The sequence below is a fragment of the Ornithodoros turicata genome, chromosome 9, assembly GCF_037126465.1.
Source record: "Ornithodoros turicata isolate Travis chromosome 9, ASM3712646v1, whole genome shotgun sequence".
NCBI classification, from domain to species: domain Eukaryota; kingdom Metazoa; phylum Arthropoda; class Arachnida; order Ixodida; family Argasidae; genus Ornithodoros; species Ornithodoros turicata.
Window position 1 is genome coordinate 39,570,962 of NC_088209.1, and position 17,675 is coordinate 39,588,636.

The window sequence follows — 17,675 nt, forward strand, 5'->3', positions numbered from 1 at the left end:
GCTTTTTTGTGGCAATTAGCACAAATTGACGCAAGATGGTGTACACTCTAAAAACAGAGCTTCACCGCATAGTACACTCCGCGCCAACCGTTGCCGCGAATGATAGGGTTTGTCGCTTCTGATTCGAGGACAAACGGGGGCGTACGCCTTTGTATTAATTTGTATATATTATAATTTACACAAAAAGGCGTGCGCCCTCCTCTCTCTTCGAATCAGCAGCGATAACCCTATCGTTCGTGGCCATGTTTGGTGCAGAGCGTGCTATGCGGTGAAGTTCCGTTTTTAGGCTGTAGATGTACAATCTTAAAAATGAACTTCACCGCATAGCACGCTCCTAGCCAACCGCCATCCCAAATGACAACGTTCTTGCCCCTGATTTGTTGAAAACGGGAGGCGGAGCCTATTTTGTGAGTATTATGTACTGCATAATCAGCACAAAATAGGCTCCGCCTCCTGTTTTGAACAAATCAGGGGCAAGAACGTTGTCATTCGGGATGATGGTTGGCTAGGAGAGTGCTATGTGGTGAAGTTTACTATTATTTTCATTTTTAAGCGAGTACGCCTCCCACTTCCAACATATCAGAAAATAAATAATAATAATAATAATAATATCATTATTTTTGCTCATGCGGCTATGAACAATCGAAGGTCAGGGGAATGGTCCACCGCAGAAGATATACACAACGAGAACTGTATAACAGGCAAGAAACACGAACAAGAGATAACATTATGCGCAGAAAAAAAATTTGGTGTGACATCAGGTGGTAAGGGTAACACGCAACAAACTAAAAGTTACAGCGTTAAAAAAAGTTGTTTTAAAGAGCAATATGTCTACATCATAGCCATATCCCAAAGTAGTTGATCGGTTGAGTAATAGGACGAAACTTGAACAGGCGCTCTACATAAAAGCCGGGTGAGATCTTAGTGAACTGTAGCGTGCATTGATGTTCACCAATTAAGATAGTAAATCTGAGCAGTCAAAGATTACATGCACTACACACTTTATACAGGAAAATGCAATCTCTAAAAGTTCTACGACGCGTGCTAGGGTTGGCAAGCCAAGTTTATCGAGGATAAATATAGCAAGTTCAGTAATAGTAATAGTTCATAATTATAGAAAGTGCCGATACTAATGTGTCGAAATGGATATCATTCTGTATGCCGCTGCTATGCGGTGGAGGTTCCGTTTTTAGAGTGTGTTTTTTACCTGGCCTTCCCAGCTGTGTATTTTCATACAGGAAACGGCCCTTTAAGTTTATTTTCGGAGGATATGCTTTTGCTGACGTTGTTGAAGGCAACCTGGAGTGATCAAAGGGTGACGTCCGGCATAACTTGCTGCCTTCCATAGCACCATGCGCGAGAAATGTTTCTAAACTTTCCTGTGGCGGCAACAGACAGTGTGCAGAAGGCCAGTTGAAGAAGCAAATATCACGTCTGCGACTGGCCGCTGGCCCTCTTGCGGACAGCGACGCAACGAGTCGATGTGTTATCCTTATCCAATTGCATAGCAGTTCCGTTGCAGCGTGATGCAGACGATGTCCCTTTGTATATCTACAGGAAGCTACCGTCACTCTAACCGTTCGGTTTCGCTGTTTTCCGGAGCAAGACGTAGTCTCTGACTAGTGCTAAAAAAAAGAAGAAGAAAAAACCATGGTGGTAAAGCTTCTGCGTTTGTGGAATGACTATCTTTCATCGTGCTATGCAGTAACTGATACTACATGACGAAATTGTTTCTCGTAATCTGTGTGTAAACAACAAGAACAACAACAAAGAAAGAAGAAACGAATAAGTGAAATAATATCTGTAAAAACCGAAGAAACCTTGTTCTATCGGACGTCATGCGCACAAGGTAGCACACTGAGGCTTTTACGTGTTTCAACAGAACACGGTGACATATACGTAGGAGTCACCAATTCGACCTCGTGGGCATGGTGATGGTGTGGTATTTCCCAGCGCTCTGCCCGCCGGCGTGATGCTCGGGGGGATCTTGCATCCTGGGGCGACTTCACAGGGAGGAAAAACCCAGGGAAAGCATTCAAACAGCACAACCGGCTCCGCGATTCCAACCCAGGTCACCTACCAGTCTCGGCGTGGATTGCCGAGACTGGGACGTGACCCGGGCCTCATCAGTTAGCATTGTAAAGCGATGTTTAAAATATAATTTCCTCCGTCCATGAGCGCCCATTACTTTATAGTATTTCATTTCCTCCGAGTACTTCATTTTATTATACGGTATAGGAAGGTCAACAGGAAGGTCCCATTCGGCGTGAGAGTTGATTGCTTTGCGTCGCCTAACATAACGTGATCTCCACTTTGTAAGCCGTTGCGGAATGACAGTGTAGACAGTATCCAGACGCCTCCTACACCCCCAACCCCAATTTTTCGCGCCCCCCTCCCCCTACGACTTCCTTTCTTGTGCAGCTGTCCTGCATCTACGCCATTTTGTCGGTTGTGCAGCCCATACAGGTGGCCTTTGTTCTTTCAGTGCTTGACTCGGCAGCTTCACTAAATCTATGATAACATAACTGTAATATTGACCCCCCCCCCCCCCCCCCCGTGCTTGCGGTTCTGGATAAACCAATGCCTGTTGTGGATGAATCGGTTTCGGCTTTCGGTGACCGCCATTAGCCAGGGACACGCAGAGTTGTTGGAAGACCCATTGTGCGGCGAAGATGTACGAGGCCCTTTGCCTAGAATAGAAGCAGGCACATAAGGAACATTAGGAGGGCGCATCGCACAAAAAACAAGTCACAGAAGCGCTAAATCTAACTGTGTACGAGTGTTTTCTAGCAACCATGAGGTACAAATATGTCTGCCATCATCGTAGCCTGCGAGAGTTCTCTCTCGCACCACATTTCAGCATCTACCTACGACTTGCTCCGATTGCTTCGAAAAAATATTCGAAACTGCGGCCGCGCTCCGCCGCCTGGATCCTCTGTTTTGATGTCGGAATCCGGAATTATGGCGGTCGGTGTTGTGGATGATCCGAGGTGCAAAATAACATTCGTGAATGAACGGTTAATGGGAACTAATTAGCCATCGGCCAAGTTGGTGAATGGACCAACCTGCATTGTGAGACCAGGTAATGTCCCGAGTGCGATTACCATTTTCATCCGTAGTGCAGCTTTACCCAGTGGTGAGCAAAAGAAAGGCCTAGAATGATGCGAGGGTCTCATGCGGAAATCTTCAAACGTGTTACATTGTATTGCACCGATTATCACACAGGGTGGCGGCATTGATTGGTGGCTGGATTTTTATTGGTCAAATTGGTTTTACTGCTGTAGTGTTTGCGGTTAATCACTCGTGAATAATACGTGAGCAGCTTCCTGCACAAACAAATGGCGGTTCATTTTACGGCATTACTGTTTCAATTTCTACGCAGGTTTTCTTCTGAATGACAAGAGGTGAACGTTAGCGTTTAATAGCAGGTGTGCTCCACGCCGACATTTCTTGGCGGCAGTTCAACGGGAGGGGATAATCGAGCATTTTGTCCGGGTTTTTCTCAACCTTCTCTCGTAGAAACGAGACACACAACGCTTCGTGAAATGTTTTCAACGCGTTAAAATCTGCTACCAAAACCACCACGTAATTTGCCTTGTGAAGAATGTCTTGATTTCTCCCCTACTCTCTCGAACTCTTCATGTTCTGTTCCATTACACGTGTGTGTGTTAAAAGAGCTAGTAGTTAAAAAAAAAAACAGCAATATGGTTTCAAATTTTACGTAACACGAACTTTTTAGCTTTTGGTTAGTCGCACCAAACGAGCTTTGTGTTCATTTGATACTCATAGGGGTGTATCCAGAGATATAATGCCACAGCACCGTTTAACCGTGCACCTGTCGAATTCTCGTGTGAGAGCGCCGATTCTTTCAACGCAACAATGCTGCACAAACCTGACAGCTGGCAATCGCGCGTTCTGTCTGGCCAGTGATGCAATAAACGTAAAGAATTCACAGTTTCATCGTTTATTTCGTCAGTACAGGCATTAAATTGCTTTACTTTGCTGGCCAATCAGCACACAGAGACGTACCTGCTCGTTGAACAATGTGTGTGAGGCTTCCAGGAATTCTTGTGCTCTTGCTTCTTGCACGGCTGCGGCCCTTGCTCATGACGTGTGCCGTATTGACGTGCATGCAGGTGGGGACTATGTCTCGTTTCGGGGCCAAGACGTACGGCAGCCGCAAGCAGCCTGAGTGCGGCATCAGCCCTCAACTGGACCAGATCTTGCTGGACAGGGGCGACAGCAGGGCCACTACAGCAAAGATGTCCGTTGCAGCTGTCCATCGCTGGGGTATCACTTCCTTCACGTCCCTACGCAAAGCTCAAGTAAGCTCACCCGTTGTTTGTTGTGAAATGGATTCTCTATGGATTCTCTATGGATTCTGTATGAATTCTGTATGGATTCTGAGTGGTAAGAGAGGAAACTGGTCGTAGGCTGTGTTTGCTGTCTGTTCAGCGCTTGTACTGAACAGGTTCGATACACACGCTTTGGTAACTTGCCAGTTTTATGCTCGCAAATGCTTGGCAGACGTCGTCGGGTGTGTGCTTCTCCTGAGCACGGTTTAAATGAAGTGTCGTTGTTGTTGTTGTTGTTATTGATATGTGACGATCGCAACAGGATCAGGCAAGCGATTTGGTGTACATGTGAAAATGGCATCATTTCCTGTTTGAGGAGCAAGGCAGGTAACACAACAAAGCGTTGTGTGACCCATCTTGTTCTTTCTGGCACGCACGGCAGAGATGTTGATCTTGTGACTGTGCACGCATTGGCTCAGCAAACATTGGCAGGCATTGTGACTGCAAGCATTCATGGCACCAGAAAACCATTTTTTCCATTTAAGTCTAGTATCTCGTAGGACTGTTTTTGTAACTATGGTTCACACTTCATGAATTATCTGCTCCCGTGTACCAATATAAGACGAGAAACGCTTCAAAGCTCGCGTGACAACTGGTGGAGTTATTGATACAACAGTTTTGTTTAAAACCTGGCAACGTTTTCCGTAAGATTGATTCTTGTGTGAGTGCTATTAGTAGTGCTGGCTATTATAACTTTTGCATCTGCCATGTGCACGTTTTGCACAACACATCAGCAGAAGCAGTTCTTTTAGCTGTCAGTCACAGCAGCATCTGGTGGATGTCAGGTGAATGCACATATCAGTTTACACGAAAGTCGAACGAAACTTATTTATTTATTGCGTTGGTGCTTACAAACAACCAGGTGTATTCTGCACCCGTAGCACAACTTGACTAACCACAGGTTGACAAACGAATGAACAGAAACTGTGAAGAACCTTTTCGACAAGTCCGAGATAGATGCGAAAATGTCAACACCACAGTTCTATGGGAGAGTATTCATAATTAACGGTGATCGGTTAATTGGGCTTAGCCGGTGAGCAGAATGAGCATAAAAAAAAAAGAAACGAGGACATCTCAAAGTGCGCGAAGGCATGCAGAAATTGATGCTGCAGCTCACATCCGACTGAAAGTGTGTGTGTGTGTCATTTGGGCAGGACAGCCCTTAAGGTGTCTGTCACCTTATCTGAAACCCAGGTCAACGGCCAGTCCGACTGCGGCACGGCATATTCCACGTCGGAGCCCGCTTCGGAGGAAGCGGACCCCTTCTCCTTCGAGCCCGAGAGTGCTTCCTCATCCGTCGACAACCATTCTACTTCCGCGAACTGCTCCGCCGCACCGAAACCAAAGAAATTCTTCAAGAGCCGGAACACCACTCCGGGATCCCTGGCGTCCTACACGTCCGCGCACGCCGTCGCGCAGTTCGACAGGTTGAAAGCGTCGTCTTCCGCCTGCGTGAGCGTGGTGGCCAGGGACGCAGCGACGACTCCCATCCCCGAGGACCGGGTGGACTTCCGATGCGTCAAGCTGGAGAAGGCCCTCTCGAAGGACCCCAGCGGACACGTGGCAGACGCCCTGGCCCTGGCCACGTCTCCCATAGGTTCTCCGGAGGTTCCCGCCGCCGTTCACGTCCCTGCCGCGTCGAGTCTCGCGGAAGAACCTGTGGCGCCCAGAAGCCCCGTCGTGCGGACGTACTCGCGGAAGAGGAATCTGGAGCCGGATTCCGAGAGCTCTTCGAAGAGGGTTCTCGAACCGTGCGACGGGACGGCCGGCTCGCCCAACCCGAGTGCAGTGGTGGACGAGGGTTGTTTGGTCGAGAAAAGGACCGAGGGTGAGGAGGTTGTGAACAGCCGGGAATGTGGTGGCAGTGTCGCGGAGAACTCCGTCGTACCTGCGTCCGAAGCCAAGGCGGCAAAGTCCATTTTTAAGAGCAGGAAAATATTTCAGAGCCCCAAAAAGGTGGGTAGAGTTCGGGTTGTCGCCGAGCCGTGTTCCTGACCGATGCCGTCTTAATTCTAGCCCAAAGCCGTTTACAAGATGCGGCACTGGCACATGCCGGACGAGGAGGAAGAGCCAGTCGAGGAGGAGGTAAGACGCGTGTGATGTTTGCGTACGTACAGAAGCTATAGTATTTGTGAAGGCTGACTGGGAGGTTGAAAGTGTGTCTCTGGCAGTGCTATGTTTCCGTTGTGCAATGATTTCCAAACGCAGGATAGCATCAGCGTGCGACCAGGGGCGGATTTAAGGGTCTGTCATGGGAAGGGGTCTTAAGGAAATTTCGTGCTTTGTGGTAGAGCATCATCCAGGACGTATGCCATATTTGCATAGGGAACACAGCCGTATGGGGGGGGCTATGCTTTCATGCGCTATCCCTTTTACTGCCTGCTTGTCCCAAATAACACCTTAAAAATCTCGAATACTAATACTTGGCATACCAAGGTATGACTTGAGTCGTCTATAAACCCCATGTGTAGAGCCTGAAGTTTCGGGTTTAACCCGGTTCGTATCCCGAATTTGCTCCCCGAATTGAAGGGTGCCTCTTTAGGTTGAAACCCGATCTTTTCCCAGCAGATTGCCCTCACTGAAACGTCTGTAGCAATGCGCACTAGCTTGTATAGCAGGTAAGACAAATTACATCACTGTTTGTACCAAACCAGTGCAGTTCGTTAGAGTAATGGAGCCCGATTTCTTCCCAAATTTAACACCCGACCCGAATTCACATGAATTTAGAGCACATTTTTATTCCCCCGATTTTTACCTCCAGAATTTAGAAAAAAAAAATTTCCCGAAAACTTCAGGCTCTACCCACGTGCCAGCTAGTTTGTGATGCACAAATATGTGAACCCGCTCGTTAACGTGGCAGCAGCAGCCTCCGCAGAAGCAGACGCACGAGTTTGAAGAGGAGGAGGATCTCTTCGAGGAGAGCAGCCTGACGAAGGAGGTTCGACCACCCAACCAGCCGTGGAAGGAGAGCGTGACGTCCGTCAAGTGTCCCCGCAAGGCTCGCCAGCTCTACACCGTGGTGCGAAACGTGAAGCAAGCTCACCAATGCCACGAGTCCGGCGAGACGCAGGAGTTCAACGACGACATAGAATATTTACTGGAAAGCGTGCAATCCAGCAATCCTGTAGCTGCACGCTGCCTAAGGTAATATACACGCAATAACGCTGCCTTAAAGGGTCTACGAAATTTTCCGAGCGCCCCATAAAATGCTTGCTGAAGACAATTGAACCTCTGTGTGCAATAAGGGGATAAGTAGAAAAATCCCAAAATGAGAAAAGGGGCCTGATATGATAGTCCGTCCCATTGACACACATGCATTTCCCATTTTTGACCATGATGTAGCGGGCCAACACATCGCAATAGGGTTCTAAGTTTTCATTGGCAGGTGTATACTGGTATGTCGATGTCATTGCAACAAAAATAGTAAAAAGTGGATAAGCCGACTCATCCCCTTATTGCATACAGAGGTTCAATTCTTCCTGTCCAGAAACTCTTACAGCAGAAAGTTTTCCCTACTAAAGTGCGACATTTTTTGACCACGTGTCCCTCTCGGCACCTCTCCTCCGAGTTTCCTCTTCCCTCTCGCGTATATGAAATATAAGCCAATACGGAAAAACAAGATATAACCTATAAGTATGCTATGGATATGGTATGTCATGCAGGCAACACATAAGCAATATCTATCCCTGTCGAGTGAGATGTGTTTGCAAACAAGCATGTTTTATGCAGTGTGGTTGGCTTGGCTTCCAAATGCATGGTGCCAGCTTTCCGAATGCACCTGAGGGCCCATGGGATAGCATCGCAGTTCTTCAGTGCCTTAGCGGACGCTCCTTCTCACCCAGTAAGTCCCGGTGTCTTTAAGTAAAGCTAGCAGAGTAGCAGAAACCAGCGATGGCCACTAACTACTTCTACGGTAGTTTAACTATAACTACTAACTACTTTGTCATTGAGTAGTTTAACTAGTAGTTCAACTACTTTTCAGGGGTGTAGTTAAAACTACTTTTTTGACTACTGCAATGTAGTTTAACTACATCTACAACTACTTAACGTTGTCCACCAACACCAATCCCTTGTAGTGTTCTCGGACTACGATTGTTAAATACGGAGCTTGCGGCGGGATTCTTTCTGTGCCTACGCGCTAAAATAAGTTGCAGAATTATTTCGCAGCAAATGAGGCTTCACTAGACAAGCATTAAAAGTGAAGGTTTGGTACACATGCATGACACAATTGCTCTGCACCTCCGTTCTCACCAAACAAGTAGCTCGAGGTAAAAGTCGGAAGCACAATTGTGCCGTAACGCTTGCGGCACAATCGGAAGTAGTTGCTGCCTTCAGTAACCTAACTACTGTAGTTAACTACTTAAAATAGTAGTTTAACTGTTAGTTGCCACTACATTTCTGCAAGTAGTTAATAACTACTTTTTAACTACAATCAGGTAGTTTAACTAGTAGTTTAACTACATGTAGTTAACTACTGGCCATTACTGGTAGAAACATACACTGCTTCATAAAATCCACTGCTATGATCCGGGAGTGGCAGCTGTGCAAGTATCCTTCTCTTTACGCGAGCGACAATTCCACGGAATATTCTAGTGGAAGAAAAAGCGAAAGATCTGCTCAGGGGTAGAACGTTGCGCTAGAGGCTAAGAGGTGGTGGGTTCGAATCCCGTCGCTGGCTGTGCTGTCCGAGGTTTCTCCAGGTTTTCTGGTAGTCATTCCAGACAAATGAATTGTTTTTGCATTGTTGGCCTGATCGTTGAGGGCAATGTAGCGCATGTGAATACGCCATATATGTAGAGCCTGAAGTTTTAGGGTTTAACCCGATTCTTCCCCGAATTTGCACCCCGAGTTGAAGGTTGCCTCTTTAGGGTGAAACCCGATTTTTACCTGGCAAATTGCCCTCACTGGGATGTCTGTAGGAATGCACTAACTTGCTTGTTTGGCAGAAAAATGCAGTTACATCACCATTTGTACCAAACCGCTACAATTAGTTTGAATAACTGAGCCCGATTTCTCCCCAAATTTAGCGTACTGGAAGTTTTTTTCACCCGAATTTGCATGAATTTAGTGCACATGTTTACTTACCCGATTTTTACCCCCCCGAATGCAGGAAAAAATATTTCCCGAAAACTTCAGGCTCTACATATATGGTATAATCCACTAACAAAGAATGAATGCCCCCCTCTATTTCAGAGCTTGTCTCTGTGCACCGCAACACTGTTCTTCGTCCTGAGTCAAGACCGTCTCACCATGGACCTGGACGCGTCAACGTTATCTTTGATGCTGCAGCTGTTTGAGTCTGATCCAAGAGGGGAGGGATCGCGACAGGCACCGTTGGATGCTAAGCATCGTGACAAAGTGCACCAACTGTGCGTGCAGATGCAGCTGAAAGGAAATGCCAAACATCTCAACCTCAACCACATCAATGTGAGCAGCCTTTGCTCGTTGAATGAGCTTTTTGGGCTGGGTGTGAGTAATTGCCGCTCCCGGCCAGCTGCTTCGTGAAACCTTGATGAGCTTGCTCATGAACCATGAACGCATGATGATTAGAGCACTCACGTTATAGGGCTTGTCCACCAGGTGGCCCGCATCTATGCCGTACTCTGAAGATTGGTGCCCCCAGTCTTCCGTGATTCCGTTACATTTCGTGGAATTAACCGTGTCTTGCAGGACCTGCCCTATCCCTCAGAATCGTCTGTTTTTTTTTTCTTTTTTTTTTCTTCTGTTCTGGCTGGGAAAGCATGCAGGATGAGTAGGTGTGTGATCTTGGGAGAATATATTGCACTTTTTTTTTTGCTTGTTTTCCCTAGCCCACAGATTCGTCCATTCCCACTTTCCGGAAAAGTAAATTTTCCATCGCAGAGAGCTAGGGGCTTTAATGATGATTTTTACCAGGTACGACGGAGCACTGCCCAAATTTTTTTGCCTTCACTGGGAAGATGATTTCCTGCGTCCTTCGGATTTTTTAAATTTTTTTTTTCCAAATTGTCACTATGAGGTGCATTTCAGACTGGTACCCTCGCATTGGAGACCCTACTGAGCCTGACGTCTAGGAAAGCGGGGGAATGGTTCAAAGAGGAACTGAGGCTGCAAGGGGGCCTAGCACACATCGTCAACACTGGTGAGCAGCATTTGTCTGTCCCAAATATGGGAGATGGTCCAAACGCTGGCTCCTCTTGTAGTCGGCGACTGCCTCCTGCACTTGGGCACGGCGGGAGATGCGCCGACGGAGTTCCTGCTCGACAAGCTGAGGAAAGTGGACAGGTGTTCCCGGGTTCTGGAAAATGTGAGATTCGTGCTACACTCGTTTCACACATTCATCGACGTGATCGCTGCTCTTCGCAAATCTTGTTACTGCGGTGCAAACAAGTGTCGGTTGCACCAAATTGCATCGTTCATGAGCTCCACCTGTTGTGATATGATGGGAACAAGAACAGTCGTTAATTCAGTGAGAACGTAGAAGTTATCTTTGTTTTGTAATATACTTTATTTATGTACATATAAAAGAAGTTTTTGAAAATGGAATTTTCAATTGTAATACTTTCAATTGCTGATAATTGTAGTGATGTGAACCTGTTAGTAGAGCTAGTTAGTTCACTCTGATACCCCTGTCACATGGGCAGTCTTCAATCATCATTGAGACCAACGACCATTGAAAATGCACATAGCGCCACCAAGCGTGTAAAATGTCAACTTCTCAAAGGGCATGGTATCCAGTGCACCTTGACAGGTCCACACGTCTCATTGGTCTCAATGATGGTTGAAGACTGCCTGCATGACAGGGGAATGAGAGACAGGGACATAGAGCAACACTGAGCATTGGTGCTGCGTGCTGTGCAATTATTTGATGGCTACCCTGTTCCAGGTAACATATATGAACGCAGAGAACCAAGCCTACCTTCTCAAGTACAAAAATTCCCAGGTTGTGGAATCCTACATACGGTGAGATGATTTTGATGGAAAAGATAAATAAAGCGACTGTTAATCTTTTTTTTTTAAATTTTGTGTGCACAGACTTCTATCGCTGTGTTCGTCCAGCCTCTTGTTGCATCCAGTGGAGTTGCCCGAGGGCAAAATGCCGGAGAACCAGACGACGTCTGTGCTGCTGCAGAATTTGCTCGGCCCCGGGGCAGCCTTCTTCTCCTGCTTGCTCTCTGTGTTGCGGGTCTTGCTCAATATTACGCACGAAAGCCGTAAGTTTCTATGCGCTGCAGTGGACTGCGGTAGCTTCACACAAGTGAATTCTGCGTGCAGCGGAAGGCAGCAGTCACGTCGGCAGTTCTCCGGGACTTTTGGGCTCCGTGCTGTTGTGCATTCTGCAGGTACCGCGTGCGGTTCCCTCGGAGCTGCGTTTCGACCTCCTCGTACTGGTACGTCGGTTCCCGTTGTTCTCCAACAGGCTGGTTCTACACGGGGGTGGGGGGATGGGGCGAGTTTTTAGTATCGAGCCCCCCCCTCCTTTTCGTACCTTGGAGGTCTTGCTATGCCACTGGCGAATACCATACCTGGGTAGCAATGTCATTACTGTAATGAAATTACAGTAATGAATTACTTTTTCTGGTAATTTGTAATGTAATGCATTACTTTGACATTTTGTAATTTGTAATGTAATTTAATTACATTTGGGCAGTAATTTTAATGACATTACTCATTACTTTTTACAAAAGAATCGAGTGTTCAGTTTAACGGTTTGTGGCATTGGATAATCATTGTTTGCGGGCTCCATCCTGTTGCCGTGACACATTGTGTCATCTTCGTCTCTACAGTGTGGAACGATACGTCATGCGTGGCACCCTGACATGTTTGAGAGACAAATAGAAGAGTGTGATTAAGCTCGCGGCAATGACTTAGTAATGTCATTACTTTTTCGTAGTAATTGTAGTGTAATTTCATTACGTTTCAATTGCAGTAATGAGTAATGTAATTTAATTAAATTATAACTGGAGTAATGCGTAATGTAATTTAATTACATTTTAGAAGTAATTTACCCAGGTATGGCGAATACTCTCTTTACTTTCAACCATCATTTAGCACACTATGGCATTAGGTGCTTGTGCACCACACAAACTCTGAGTCATTATAACGTCGTGGCAAAGAAAGTCGGGCATGGTCACTTTAGCACTTGGCACTTCTTCCCCAGTCTCTCGGATTGCTGATTAACATGGTGGAGCACTGCGAAGAAAATCGGGCGCGGATGGTTGACACCCACACAGTGGGATGGTTTGAGTCTGTTTGTGATGACATGGAGATGCCAGCGATCAACGCCCTCATGGATGTAAGTGGTTTATTGTTTATTCGGTTCAGTAGTGCACCCGCAGCAGTCTCATAGCGTTTAAGGTGATGCACTTTCGCAACAACAACAACCACAAAGACACTCACGGACAATCTGCGTTCCCTAGATGCACCTTGGCAGTCCTCTTAAAGACACTCAAATTAGAGAACAGGTCAACATTATCTACGTGAAATGCTGCGATTAACTGCTTTGTACAAAAACACGCTTTCTCGTATCCGCCTGTGGCTATAAAGCGTCTTCGTTTAAATCTTCGATAAAATCTGCACCTAATCACGGTACCCTCTGCGACCTAAATGCTTATCGTAGACAATTTGAACATGGTGCCTTTGAACACACTCATTCTGTCTTTCATAGCGTTTCGGCAAAACAATTCTACACAACTGAAGCTAACTCATGCTTGGAAAGTATGGGGACACAGAACGATACAGTTCGAACTTCTAAAATGCTGGTGGTGGTGTCGGTGGGTCGTGGCCGTGGAGCTTAGCTAATGACTTCCCCGCAGCTGTTCACCGACAAAATGGAAGCGGCGAACCAGACTGAAGAGCAGGCAGATGAGGTGCTCAGCAGCCGGGAGCAGAAGGTCAATGCCCTCCAGCAACAGCAGCAGGACATGAGAGCAGGAGGCGACGCTGCTCAGGGATTGGCAGCTGAAGCCGACGATCTGGAAGAAACTATAATGAAAAGTAAGAAATTTGACAAAATGCAGGTCCATTTTGTATATTTGTATTTGTATATTTGTATGTATATCCTGCATGCACCCATGCAGGATATATGTATCGTCAATTTTTTTTGTTCTGTTTCGTCAAAATTCACTTCTGTTCACTCAACTTCTGTTAATCTCCTGTTTCGTTTTGTTTGGTCATATTCAAAGCTCCTGGGCGTAGGTTCGGTAACCAGGAAGTAGTCCACGTACGATAGTTCAGCATAGTCCGGTGTACGTGTGTGCACATTGCATGGCAGCAGGGTAGTTTGCCCCGGGGCTCTCGTGGGAATAAAGCAGACTGAAAGCTCATCTGAGAAACAAATGGTAATTTGCGTGCTGGTGTTGCACCCGCAAAGTGAAAGCTTGCGTCGATGCTAAGGCCAGTAAACCCGTGGAGGGGAAGATAAACACGTTCAAACAGTGCTCTGATTCCATAACTTGTCTTGCACGGGTAGTGCTAGTGCTTTAATGGGGTTGTAGCCCTCAAATAATTGTCGTAAACTTTGTTCTCTTGTTGCGTGATTTATCATGTTCAAATATCTAATTAAAGGGGCTGCGACGCATCATGCAAGAAAAATGTAAAAGATTGTTCTTTGCACCGATGTAAACCTACATGCCATGCGCTACAGTGAAGACGGTAACAGAAGCGTGGAAAATACCAAAATACCAAAAATAGCGTAGAAAATTCACTGCATGCTGTTTATTATATGGGGGAAAAAAGCGTGTTTATTATGGAAAAAGGAGCGAAATTATCGAATTAAATTTTCCAATACTGTCCATTTATGACATGGAACAAATTTGCCTCAACAGCTCTCCAGAAAGCGGGCAAGCACATGGAGCACAGTATCATCTGCGCTTACATTGCACTTCTCCTTGGGTGCATCATCCAAAACAACAAGGTGGGTCTCTCTCGTGCCATTTTGTCCACCGTGCTGTCCTCATGCGTGTGCCTCCGACAGGACTTTGCGGAGAGGCTCAGGGAATACACCGTGGACGGTCGTTTCGTGCTGCTCGTCGAGTCGCTCAGAAGATTCCACACCTTCATAAACCTTTCGGTGAGAGTTTCCGTTATCTTTTTCAGAGCAGTGCTCGATGAAGCTCCCGTTTCTTCTCGATTTGGTTCTTGAGTCTGATCTGCACAATATGCAAATTGTTTGCGTATCACGACCCATCAGATTATAATGACCATGCCATATAGGCACCCCTTCCCAGCGCTGCATTTGGAAGCTAGCGGTGGCGCCACTCATCAGCCCGGTTATATCTTCCTCAACTTCTACAGTACTCTGTACTTCAGCTTACCTTAGTATTTTTGTACAAGCGGTGGATCTCCCACCGATAAGATATTTCGTTCTAAAGTTGATTATCATCATCATTCTACGCGTTTTCGTAGGAGCTGTCGCTGTCGTGTGCTACGGTAGTCGTACGTCCGCTTCTGCGCGTTCAAAATTCAAATTTCCATCGTCCAATCACGATGCAGATCTCGCGGGCCGATGAGTAGCGCCCCTAACGGATCGTGCGGACTGGCTTCTCATAGGGGTTGCCGATTATGGCATTGTCGTTATAATGTAGTACAGGTCATGTTGCGTATACACCGTTTTCCAGCCAGCCTCGCACCCAGCGCTTTTTGCAGCCAGCACAAGCCAGAAAGGAGGAAAGCGATACGTACCAGGGAGGGGAAGCATGCGGCACGTATGCTTTCCTCCTCTCTGGCTTGGGCGGTAAACTGTTTCCAATGTGCTCCTCCTGCTAGACGGCGCTGCACTGCACTTTCGATATGGCAGCGCCCACGGGAAAACGGTGTATAAACTGAAGTGCCGTTTTAAAACAGCAGCATTGGGAACTGGTTCAAGCTAACCAGTTCACTTTGAAATACAGGATAAAGTGTAATTTTCTCATAAAGGATCACCTGCTCAGCGGGGATCACCTTTCTTGCAAGGTTTGTCCGTACGATAGCGGAGTAACAGGAAGCGTGCCCAGGATAGATAACCTGGCAAAACAGAAAGATTAAGTTATACAGTGAATGCTGAAAACTCACATTGTTGAGAAACTTGACTGGAATTGATTGACTGATCATTGATTGATTGATGGAAAAGATTGACTGCTTGGTTGCATTGTTCCTTCATGGCATTGTATTTGTCTCTTGAGTGTAGGGTGTTCTTGGCAACACTGCAACGAGGAGCATCCAGAGAGTGATCGAAGTGCTGGAGACGTCGTGAACTGTTTGAAAACGCAAGAAACTCTCCGCCTTCCCCGTCGGCACGTGCGACCGTGTGTATGCCGCCCACGCGTTGGGAACTGACTCCGCCTGCGGAGCACTGTCCGCTGTCCCTGCGGACAAAGCGGCACTGGTTTTAGTTGTTTTTTTGTTTCGCGTTTCTTTTACACCGGACATTCTTTCTGTGTTTTTGGGGAGAACTTTGAACACATCAGTTGCGGAGTTTTAGTCGTCGTTACAGCTCTTTTTTTAGCCCTCGATTCTTGCCCACCCATTGTTGCCCACTTGTGTGAGGTCGGTATGTACTACCACGGGACGTCACGGAGGAGGACCAAGCTGACGTCGGCGAGGTGTCCTGGAAACGGCCATTGTGGACCTTCTATGCAGGTTATAACTGTGTTTACTGCATGCTATTGTTTGTTAGGCTTTTATAGTTTGGATATCGCACTTCAAATCACGGAACCTGGAGGGTTTGCTGATAGCAGGAAGAAAGCATAATCTATGCGCCAACAGGCTTCACGTACGAACCACCTTATTGTGGCAAACCTTTTCTGTTCGGATACAGCCAGATTTGATGAGCTTGAAATGCCCTACTGTTGGAAAGGTTCTGGTAACCGATGCTTTCAGGGATTGTAAGTATTCCACGATCTCTATAGGTAAAGTAACATGTTGAAAGATGCAGTTAAGCTGGGATGACCACATGTGAAGTGAAAAGTTTTGCCAGTAGTGCAAGGTTTGGGGAGGTGTTGGTATCTGGAAAGACACCATTGATTTTTGCAGCAACATGTTCAGGCAAGCGTTTTTTTCCCACTGCAAACTTTAAACACACATGGAGATTGGTCGTGTCGCAGGGCTGTTTGGCAAGGCATCCAGACTGGACTTACATAAAAAGTTACTACATAATACTTGCACACACTTATCCCAGCATTCTTTCCACTGACAAATATTGTCTTTTTGAAACTTTATCTTTGAGGTCTTTGGAAATGAAAGTTGGCCACGTCACATTCACTTGAATGTCTGGAACGTCCTGATATATTATTTCCCTTCCAACTGCATTTTGATTTTTCTCGAAGGTGTCTTTTTCCTCTTTGTAAAAATCAAAATGCAGTTTGGTGACGAAAATTTTGGGATATTCCGGAGATTTAACCAGATGTAATGACAAGGTCCAAACAGTGTTTCAGTTTGCTTGAAATATAAGTATTCTGCTCTTTGTAATGTAAATCCAGTTTGGAGGCTGCCAAACAAGCCCTGTGTTCTTTTCATTACGCCCTGCTGCTGGTCTTTTGCTGGATTGGTTTTGACATTGTGTTGTCAAAATATGGTACTCTACCCAGGGGCATGCATTCTGCACATAGAACACAAAACTGGGGTGGTCAGCTTTTCCTCCGTGCGTGGAGGCCTTGTTTCATCTTGTAGGATTCAATCTTCATTGACATTCAGAAGCGGTTTTCTTTGCACACTAGGTGGCATGCACACGAGGTGCACACATGTACATATTAGGAGGGGGACTGGAGGGGGGGCCATGCGAGGATGTACAGGCTCATACTTCCATCATTTTCATACACAATGAAGTCACTCGCCTTTTATTTATTGATTTTTTTTTTCTCCCGTAAATACATGGTCGAGGATGTGTTGTACTCCAGTATTTATCTCCCGGGTGGGATTAATTTTGAGAAAGAAATATAAATTTTAATAAAACCGAGTTTGTGCATATTGTGGAGGCACGAAGGACATGGCTTCCTGTGCTTTGATTTGCATGCACAAAAATAAGCCTGTGTGGATTCCGAGCCATCTGCATTGGAGTTTCGTCGTTCCTGCGGGATATAGTTCAATTTTCCTTACTTCCTGTAATTATGGCATATACACACGCATATGGCATATTCACACGCGACGAGCGACGTCTCTACGGAATATTTTAGCCGGAATATCGAGTAGCGTACTCAACACTTAGCAGACGACACGCCAGTCATGTCGTCTGCTACGGAATGTCTTGTGTCTGTGCACCACTGGTATATGACCAAAGTATAAAATATAGCGTGTATTCATACGGACGACATTCCGTAGAATATTCTGAAGTTTGGAAAAACTTCAGCTTTTTGCTACCACTTG

General features: G+C 46.2%; 1 protein-coding gene across 4 annotated transcripts in view; it reads left to right on the plus strand.

Moving 5' to 3' along the window:
* The window catches only part of LOC135368896 (wings apart-like protein homolog), a 62,883-nt gene extending 45,586 nt beyond the window's left edge, over positions 1-17,297 (plus strand). Inside the window, exons 1-17 of one of the 4 annotated variants that reach the window (XM_064602444.1) lie at positions 2,904-3,082; positions 4,137-4,325; positions 5,550-6,311; positions 6,372-6,440; positions 7,216-7,499; positions 8,085-8,196; positions 9,549-9,782; positions 10,365-10,476; positions 10,538-10,641; positions 11,221-11,297; positions 11,370-11,548; positions 11,610-11,725; positions 12,496-12,630; positions 13,151-13,331; positions 14,162-14,250; positions 14,311-14,406; positions 15,502-17,297. In XM_064602444.1, coding sequence (XP_064458514.1) covers positions 4,146-4,325; positions 5,550-6,311; positions 6,372-6,440; positions 7,216-7,499; positions 8,085-8,196; positions 9,549-9,782; positions 10,365-10,476; positions 10,538-10,641; positions 11,221-11,297; positions 11,370-11,548; positions 11,610-11,725; positions 12,496-12,630; positions 13,151-13,331; positions 14,162-14,250; positions 14,311-14,406; positions 15,502-15,567 — 2,796 coding nt within the window. In that variant the 5' untranslated portion in view covers positions 2,904-3,082; positions 4,137-4,145 and the 3' untranslated portion in view covers positions 15,568-17,297. Of the gene's footprint in view, positions 1-2,903; positions 3,083-3,346; positions 3,429-4,136; positions 4,326-5,549; positions 6,312-6,371; positions 6,441-7,215; positions 7,500-8,084; positions 8,197-9,548; positions 9,783-10,364; positions 10,477-10,537; positions 10,642-11,220; positions 11,298-11,369; positions 11,549-11,609; positions 11,726-12,495; positions 12,631-13,150; positions 13,332-14,161; positions 14,251-14,310; positions 14,407-15,501 lie in introns of those variants that run through there. The other 3 variants (XM_064602447.1, XM_064602446.1, XM_064602445.1) reach the window with 3 other exon arrangements.
* Positions 17,298-17,675: the final 378 nt, after the last annotated feature.